Source organism: Babylonia areolata, chromosome 26 (genome assembly GCF_041734735.1).
Source record: "Babylonia areolata isolate BAREFJ2019XMU chromosome 26, ASM4173473v1, whole genome shotgun sequence".
NCBI classification, from domain to species: domain Eukaryota; kingdom Metazoa; phylum Mollusca; class Gastropoda; order Neogastropoda; family Buccinidae; genus Babylonia; species Babylonia areolata.
Genome location: NC_134901.1, coordinates 2,307,501 through 2,317,500, shown reverse-complemented (window position 1 = coordinate 2,317,500; position 10,000 = coordinate 2,307,501). Strand labels below are relative to the sequence as shown.

The 10,000-nt window shown below is 43.7% G+C and overlaps 1 protein-coding gene across 4 annotated transcripts in view; it reads right to left on the bottom strand.

The window, feature by feature from the left end:
* Positions 1–133: 133 nt before the first annotated feature.
* LOC143300495 (trypsin-7-like) overlaps positions 134–10,000 on the bottom strand; it is a 17,048-nt gene continuing 7,181 nt past the window's right edge. For all 4 annotated transcript variants that reach the window (XM_076614213.1, XM_076614212.1, XM_076614214.1 and 1 more), the window contains exons 4-9: positions 9,881–9,907; positions 8,517–8,676; positions 6,061–6,185; positions 4,512–4,649; positions 2,347–2,498; positions 134–337 (exon numbers count right to left, since the gene is read on the bottom strand). In XM_076614213.1, coding sequence (XP_076470328.1) covers positions 167–337; positions 2,347–2,498; positions 4,512–4,649; positions 6,061–6,185; positions 8,517–8,676; positions 9,881–9,907 — 773 coding nt within the window. In that variant the 3' untranslated portion in view covers positions 134–166. The remainder of the gene's footprint in view (positions 338–2,346; positions 2,499–4,511; positions 4,650–6,060; positions 6,186–8,516; positions 8,677–9,880; positions 9,908–10,000) is intronic.

Here is a 10,000-nt window from a genome sequence, read left to right as displayed (position 1 = left end):
ATCATGATTCACACAGCTGGGATAATTGATGTTGGCGGCGAGGCCTACATTCATAAAGTAAGTCACACAATTACAAAAATGACGTCACCAGATGACGTCTCGGGGAAAAAAACAACAACCCCCCCCCCCTCCCCCAACACCATCAGGCCACCCCACGCCGCCTACGTCACGGGAATGTTGACGTCATGTTCCGGATCCAGGAGTTGATGAGGCTGTGCGTGACGCGGGAATAGACCCCGGGGGACCTGGGCCGGGCACACGCCCTGCCGAAGGAGACCACGCCGAACTGGTAGAAGGCTCCGTCCTTGTAGCACATCAGAGGGCCGCCCGAGTCACCCTGCAAGGAGGAAGCAGGGCACAGCAGGCGTCAGTCATACACACACACACACACACACACACACATACACACACGCATAAACATGCTCACACACAGTCACACGCATACGCAGAGTCACACGCATACACAGTCACTCACACACACACTCACACAGAGTCACACGCATACACAGAGTTACACACACACACACACACACACACACACATACACAGAGTCACACGCATACACAGTCATACACACACACACACACACACACACACACACACAGATATCGGTCTCACACACACACACACACATACGCACGCACACACCACACACACGCACACACATATATACGCACACACACACACACACGCACCACACACACACACACACACACACACATACGCACGCACACACCACACACACACACACACGCACACACACCACACACACACGGATATCGGTCAATCAGCTACTATCGCCGTCCTCCAAAACACGCCATTAATGTTGTGAAGCAGCGACCTCATTGTTTTCCCCCCCAAGTCACAACGTCTGAGAATACTCGTTCAATTATTTCATGTTCTTATAAAACTGGCCATGGACATCGTTTCTGAAGCAAAATGAGCATAAATCATGAATACCACAGTCTATTCAAATACACATACACATACACACACACATGCGCGCGCGCGCCCGCTAGCGCGCACACACACACATCTCAACATGCCCACGACTCCTTCGCCCCGTTATGCCGTGTAGATATCCATCCATCCATTTATCCACCCATCCACCAATCTATCCAATGCAGCCATCCATCAACCAGTCAGTGACTCAGTCAGCATTTATGACATGGCATAGCGAGCAATGTGTATCAGAAATACAACAACAAATAGACAAATAATTTTCAACGGGGATAATCAACGAATAAACAATCAAACAGATACACAGATACATTTGTGAATTTGACTGATCATTGAGTGAATGAATGAATAGATAAAAATCAGTGACAAAAGAAATGATACTGGTATGTTAAATCACCAAAATAAAGTGAAACGTGACATTGCTAGAAATAAATGAATGAATGTCTGTACGTGTATGTGTGCGTACGCGCATGTGTGTATGTATGTGTTTGTGAGTGCATGTGTATGTATAAAATGTATACATGCATGCACGTGTGTTGAGGTGTTTGGGGGTATAAATGTATATGAACTTATACACTAGAAGGCACCGTGGCAAAATCTGATCGGCGTTTAACTTCTGATCCAGTGTTGACCAGTGATCAGGGTTCGAGGCCCCGTTTCGGCATGGTGTTGTGTCCTTGAGAAAGGCACTTTACTCCGAATTTCCTCACTCCACCCAGGTGTGAACGGGTATCTGACTTCATTGTGGAAGGATATAACGTCGGAAGGTGAGAACTGGGACCAGCCTTCATATGCCGGACCATGGATTCAGAAGATACAAATTCGGTGCTGCGTTGGCCATAAAAGACCTGTTAAAAGACATGTTAAGCTTAACGCTGAGACTGACATAAGCTTACAGTTGGGTCAACAGTAAAGTGGGAGCTGTATGATCAATGGTTTTTCCACTGCAATGGGAAATCATTTTACAGCTTAGACTTTTGTGAAGGACTATGACTCTCAAACCAGGAGGCAAGATTACACTGGCTGTTACTTAGTGTTGCAGCCTTAGGGGGGAGGGGTGCGGGGGGAGGGGGGGGGGTCTAGTTGTCCTTTGGGGACCATCCCCAACGCTGACTGTCCTAAAGTCCTCTTGACCAAGAGAGAGTAGGGGTGTAACTTGTGCAAGAACGCTCTCCACCATAATCCAACTCTAGCCCGGATAGTCTGGACAGCAGTTGCCTCCCTCTTCTGTTCTCATGGTCAATCGTCGGACGCGACTGTCACACATACAAACAACAACAACAACATGAACAATAACAACAATAACAACAAACAAACATACAACAACATCAAGCAGCAAACAAACAAGTCAGACAGACACACAGAGAAGTGGAGACAGCGACTGACCAGGCAGGAGTCCTTGCCGCCATTCTGAAAGAAGCCTGCACAGATCTTGATGTCAGACACTAGCCGGGACCCGTAGGCCTTCAGGCAGTCAGCTAGGGAGACGATGGGAAGCTCCACCTTCCGCAGGAACCTCTGGGCTGCAGGTCTGGAGACTGTTGGCGACAGAGGGGAAACAGATCGTATTTTAGTATAGAATTGTTAAGACACTCATCTGTCAATACAGTGTCCGTGAGGGTCTGGGTTCGAATCCCGCTCTCTCGCCATTTCTCCCAAGTTTGACTGGAAAAATCAAACTGAGCGTTTTGTTAGTCATCCAGATGAGACGATACACTGAGGTCCCGTGTGCAGCATGCGCTTAGCGCACAGAAAAAGAACCCATGGCAACAAAAGTGTTGTCCTCTGGCCAAATCCACTCTGATAGGTACACAAATATACATGTATGGACTCGTGGCCTGACAAAAGCGTGTTGGGTTATGCTGCTGGTCAGGTATCTGCCTAGCAGATGTGGTGTAGCTTATACGGATTTGTCCCAACGCAGAGACGCCACCTCGAGAAACTGAAACTGAAAGACGCTCACTGGGCGGGATGGTCTCGGAGTCGGGTTGTGAGTGAGTTAGTGAATGAATCATGTATAGGAATGATTAGGCAATAAACAGGTAAGATAAGTAAGGCCAGTCAGGCAGTCAGAGGTCAGCCAGGAATGAAAGACAACAACAAACAAACAAATTATTAAATCGATCAAAGGATCGATATATGGAAGAACAAGAACAGCAGGTACAGGAAGAACCATCAACAGTAGCGGTAGTAGTAGTAGTAGTAGTTGGCCCAACACTCGACTTGTATCACAGATTGACATAAGTTTACATTTGGGCCAACAGCAAAGTGAGAGCTGTATTATCAATGGTTTCTCCAGTCAATGGGAAATCATTTACAGCTTAGTCTTTTGTGAAGGACTATGACTCTCAAACTAGGAGGCAAAATTGCACTGGCTCTTAGTGCTGCAGCCTTGTGGGCTAGTTGGCCTTTGGGAACCATACAACGCCGACTGTCCTAAAACCCTCTTGGCCGAGAGAGTGGGGATGTAACTTGGGCAAGACACTCTCCACTATAATCAAATTCTAGCCAAATAGTCGGAACAGCAGTTGCCTCCTCTGCTGTTCTGATGGTCATGGTCGGACACGACTGACTATCATCATCATCATCAGTAGTAGTTGTAGTAGCAGTAGCAACTGCAGCAGCAACAGCAGGAGAACAACAACAACAACGACACAACAACAAAGATAATATAAGTAATGATAATACTACTACCATCAGCAATGATAACACCCTCAACAGCAAAAACAGCACAACATCAACAAGAACAATGAGACCGACGTTTACTTAATGACGATCACTACAGCAACATGTTTCTTCCCACGACTTAAAAGGCACACTTTCCACTGTAAACACGTTCCTTCCCACAACTTAAAACCCCATTTCCACTGTAGGCGCATTCCTTCCCACAACTTGAAAACCCATTTGCACTGTAAACACGTTCCTTTTCAAAACTTGAAAACCCGTTTTCACTGTAAACATAATCATTCCTTCCCACAACTTGAAAATGGGGTACAAGATCTGCTAATAGTTACACCGTTTCATCTATGTGTACGTTTAAGAGTATCACTGGTTTTTGTATTGTATTGTATTGTATTGAATTGTATTGTATTGTATTGTATTGTATTACATTACATTACATTACGTTACGTTACGTTACGTTGCGTTGCGTTGCGTTAGCCTACGTTATGTTGTGTTGCGCTGCGCTGCATTGCATTGCGTATCGTATTGTATCGTGTTGTGTTGTATTGAATTGCATCATATTGTATCGTGTTGTATTGTATCGTATTGTATCGTGTTGTGTTGTATTGAATTGCGTCATATTGTATCGTGTTGTGTTGTATTGTATCGTGTTGTGTTGTATTGCATTGTGTTGCACTGTATCGTGTTGTGTTGTATTGTATTGTATCGTATTGTATCGTGTGTGTTGTGTTGTAGTGTATCGTATTGTGTTGTGTTGTGTTGTGTTGCCGATAAAAAGACATTCCTGTTTTTAGAACGCTGAATGAGGACTTAACCCATAACACAACACACAAAACAGGCAAACGAACGAACAAACGAAGTTCACTGACAGTCAACGGCGCCCCAACCAGCAGCTTGACAGCCCTGGGTCTGGTAGGGACTGAGGTCCACTTGGGGCAGACAGATGGGCTGCACGCACTTGTTGAAAGGCAGCGTTCTGTCCAGCGTCAGCAGAGCCACGTCATAATCTGAAACGTACGTCATCACACACACATATTTCTCGTCATCACGTAGGCTAGAACGACAAGTCAGTAGGTGTGGTCAGACTGTAAAGTTCCATTAGCTAAAAAGACATTTTAATCGTGTGTGTGTGTGTGTGTGTGTAGAGGATTACAGGGACAATGCATGGACTTTGAATCACAGCTTTTGTCGAACCCTGTTAAAACAAGCATAAAAGCACACCAAAATAAATGAATAAATAAATAAATAATTGCTACTGCTGCAATTACCAGGCCCGCACACATACACACTCAGACAAACATGTTTTTGTTGTTTTTTATTTTTATTTTTATTTTTTTATTATTATTTTTTTTACATTATAGTTATTATTTATTTATTTGTGTAAGCTTATCTATTATTTATTCACCTTTTTTTTTCTTTTTCTTTTTCCTCAAGGCCTGACTAAGCGCGTTGGGTTACGCTGCTGGTCAGGCATCTGCTTGGCAGATGTGGTGTAGCGTATATGGATTTGTCCGAACGCAGTGACGCCTCCTTGAGCTACTGAAACTGAAACTGAAACTGCAATTACCACTACTACTACTACTACTACTAATATTACTTCTACTAATGCTGCTGTTGCTGCTGCTGCTACTACTACTACTGCTGATAATAATAATAATAACTCGACTAGAACAAATAATCAATTTTCAGCATGTGCCATCCAGGCTAAGTTTCCAGATGTAAGACCAAGTCAGTTTACGCAGTCTTCCCAAGTTATTCTGAATTAACATAATCAAGTTGCATTTTCGTCCCAGCAAAAAATAAATGGTGTGAACCGAACATTGACGCAACAGCAATAAGTTGCAGTCAAACAGAAACGACGGGCGCAATAGCCGAGTGGTTAAAGCGTTTGACTTTCAATTTGAGAGTTCCGGGATCGAATCTCGGTGACGGCGCCTGTTGGGTAAAGGGTAGAGATTTTTACGATCTCCCAGGTCAACATATGTGCAGACCTGCCAGTGCCTAAACCCCTTCGTGTGTATACGCATACAGAAGATCAAATACACACCTTAAAGATCCTGTAATCCATGTCAGCGTTCGGTGGGTTATAGAAACAAGAACATACCCAGCATTCACACCCCGAAAACGGAGTATGGCTGCCTACATGGTGGGGTAAATAATCAAAACGGTTATACACGTAAAATGTTAAACGTTACATGTTTGTCTGAGTGTGTATGTGTGCGGGCCTGAAATCTGATTGAATGACACAGGAAACGAATGATCAGCGCCCAATGGCAGCCGTCAGTCGGCTCTACCCAGGTAGGCACGACAACCTGTTGTTGCAAATGACCCCGTGTTTGTAAAGCGCTTAGAGCTTGGTCTCCGCCCCAGGAAAGGCGCTGTATAAGTATCCATATCAATCAAGAAACACTCACGTACCAAAGTACTGCAAGACGAAACGGGGGTGGATGTCAACACGGGTGACGAAAGCAGTCTTAGCGCTCCACTGATCTGAAGACCCATACTTGACGCTGACGGTGTTTGGCTGGGCCTTCCCCGTCCTCCTGCCACGCGACCGACGCACACAAGTTCAAGTTCGAGTCTAATAAATTTTACACTCCCATCGGAGCATGCAGGATTGTATGATGTAATAATTAATTGCGATGTTTTTAAAAGCGAATATGTGAAATGCTCTTATTTGAGAACATATGTTTATTACTCTTGTTTAATCAAGTAATCCGCGTGTGTGGGGTGGGTGGGGGTGGGGGTGGGGGGGATGCGGGTGTGTGCTGATTATCTGGTTGCAGTTTTCCGCAATTTATCTTTATTCTTATCTTATCTGTCTATTATAATCAATGTGCAGTATAGTAGGCTATGTTTATAATTATATTCAAATAATGTTTCTTAATTGTTTCTTTTTTTTTTTTACATTAAGAATACTAGTTATTACCTGCAGTGTGCGGATGTATGTATGAAACGGTGCATGTGATATTTTTTACATTTGTATCTTCGTAATATTCGTAAAAGCTGTTGTTGACTTTTACAGTTATGATCCCCATGTTGTTTACTTGTCTATGTTGTGATAATGCACCTGACCAAATTTCTCCAGTTGGAGATAATAAAGTTATTCTTATCTTATCTTATGATGGTCAATCGTGTTCAACTATGACCACCAGAACAGCAGAGGAGGTAAACTGCTGTCCCCACTATCTGGGCTAGAATTGGGTTTTTGTAGAGAGTGTCTTGCCTAAGTTACATCCCCACTCTCTCGGCCAAGAGGGTTTTAGGACAGTCGGCACTGGGGATGGTTACAAAATGCCAGCTAGCCCCCAAGGCTGCAGCACTAAGAGCCAGTGCAGTTTTGCCTCCTAGTTTGAGAGTCATAGTCCTTCACAAAAGACTAAGTTGTAAATGATTTCCCATTGCAATTGTGAAACCGTTGATAATACAGCTCTCACTTTGCTGTTGGTCCAACTGTAAACTTACGTCAATCTGTGATATAAGCTGAGTGTTGGGCCAGATAAGCAAGCATGCAGAATTACAACATCGTTTAACATACAACATGGCCCGAGTGGTGGAGATATGCAAACAAGCTCTAGCAAAGTAAGAAAAAAAAAGGGAAAAAAAAGTCGTTGAACTTCTCGTTCGTTAGATGGAAGTTGTCGAACAAAATTTAACCCCCCTCCCCCTTTTTTGGTGTTTGTTTGTAAAATATGCTTAATTTCAACTGTACAATTTTTACTACTTTTTAGTTAGTTACAAACATTGAAAACAGACTTTAGAACAGCATATTTTTTTTGGCAAGTATTTTGGGTTTACTCAGTACGGGTTCTTTACTTGGATCTTGTCATTATCATCAGCTGCTAAGGGAGAAAAAAAAAATCAGTGAAGCTGCCATTTTCAATGTGTGTGTGTGTGTGTGTGTGTGTGTGTGTGTGTGTGTGTGTGTGCGCGCGTACCCCAAAATACGTTACGTACTCGGTCTCCTACACGTGCATAGCACTTGAAATCACAGATAAATACAACAGCAACCCAAACCAAGTTTCTTTTTTCCCCACCTAAACATTTCTTTACGTCAGACGTATCATTTATGTCACGCGGCTCTTTGGCGACAAATGATCTCAGCTAAGCACACCTGTACCTCATGTGTGTCATTCATATTACGTCAACACGCATTTCCTTTGCGATAAAACAATATAACTGTTCGCAAAAGTACTCCTTGACGTCACACACATCATGTATTTACGTCACGCATTTCTTTTGCGATGAAACAATGTAACTCTTAGCTAAAGTACTTGACGTCACACGCGTCATATATTTACGTCACACTTTTCACCCTCTCTTTTTCTCACTCTCCCTCCCTCTCTCTCCCCCTTCCTCTCTCTCTTCCTCCCTCTTTCTCTCTCTCTCTCTCCCTCACTCCCCATCTCTCTCCCTCCCTCCCCCCTCTCTCCCCCTTTCTCCCTCCTTCTCACTCTCTCCCTCCCTCTCAATCTCCTTCCCTCTCTGTTTCTCTCTTCTTCTCTCTCTCTCTCTCTCTCTCTCCCCTCTCCCTTTCTCACTCTCCCCGTCACTCTCTCCCTCCCTCCCTCCCCCCCTCTCTCTCTCTCGCTCACTCCCTCTCACCCTACCCCGCTCTCTCCCTCCCTCCCACCCTCCCTCTCTCCCTTTTCCTACCCCCCCCCTCTCTCTCTCTCTCTCTCTCCGTCCCTTCCTCTCTCTCTATCCCTCCCTTTCCTATGCATTTTACTAACATCATGCTAGTGCCTGTATGCCGTATGTGTGTGTGTGTGTGTGTGTGTGTGTGTGTGTGTGTGTGTGCGTGTGTGTGTGTGTGTGTGCGTGTGTGTGTGTGTGTGTGTGTGTGTGTGTGTGTGACAGCCACAGCAACTCACGTGGAGTAGACGCAGTGTCCTGCCGTGAGGACGGTGTTGTGGTTGAGGATGGTGCCCCCGCAGTACCTGGTGCCCACGTTGACCACCACTGTCCAGGGCAGCTCGCAGTCACTGACCCGTGTCCCGCCGACAATGCGGCCCGTGGAGGACACTCCGCAACCTGGGGGGAGGAGACAGAAGTAGGAGGGGGAGGGGGTGTGGGGGGGAGGGTTAAGGGGTGTGGAGGCGGGTGAGAGGGGGTGTGGAGAGGTGGTGGTGGTGGAGGGGAGAGTTGAGTGGTGGTAGTTTGTGGTTTGTTTTGGTGACGGGGTTGTGGGATGCGTTGGGGGTAAGGGTGGTTGAGGAAAAGGAAGAGAGATGAGATTAAAAACAGATATGTCAATGTACAAGGTTGATGCGAAAAAGGTGTGTGTTTTTTATGGGGATAAGGAAGAGAGATGATATTAAAAACAAATATGTCAATGTACAAGGTTGATGCGAAAAAGGTGTGTGTTTTTTATGAGGATAAGGAAGATAGATCATATTAAAAACAAATATGTCAATGTACAAGGTTGATGCGAAAAAGGTGTGTGTTTTTTTATGAAGATAAGGAAGAGAGATGATATTAAAAACAAATATGTCAATGTACAAGGTTGATGCGAAAAAGGTGGCTTTTATTTCTTCTTTTTTTTAAAGTTTATTTTATTTTGTTCTGTTTTATCTCATTTTCTATTTCATTTATCTATCTATTATTTTGTTGTATTTTCTAAATCTTATTTCAGTTTATTTCATTTTCTCTTATCCTATTCGTACCGATTATTCATTTTTCTCATGGCGATGGTTGAAGACAGGGAAGAGAGATCAGGTTCCAGTTCAAACTTGAGTTGAACAAGGCTGATTGGAAAAACGTTTTATTTAAAAAAATATCTTTCCGTAATGATTAATTATGTTTCTTCGATTAATCATTAATTTCATTCTGATACCAAATTTCATTTTGTTGGATTACCATTTCACACTGATATCCTATTTCACTCTGATAAACCATCATTCGCCTTTGTTTTTTGGGTTTTTTTTTTTTTAACCGTCTTTCCACTCTATCAAATTACTAAATTTTACTTCTCTGATAGATCACTCTGAAGACGATTTCACTGTGATAAACCACCACTTTATTCTGATACATTAATTTCACTCTGACAGATCAAACAACTTTGATATCGAACCAGTTTGCTCCGGTAAATAACCATTTCAATTTCGCTGTGATAAAATTCACCATCATTTTATCTAGATGAATGATTTCGGTCTGGTAAATGTCAACTTCAGTAAATGAAGCATCAGCATTTCACTCAGATAATTGAACCTCCTCTGATACACAATTCTTCACTCACTTCTTGGTGGTGGTGCTGGTGTGGTAACTGAAACACACACACACACACACACACACACACACACACACACACACACACACACACACACAAAAGAACTTAAGCACATAGGCATACACAAGG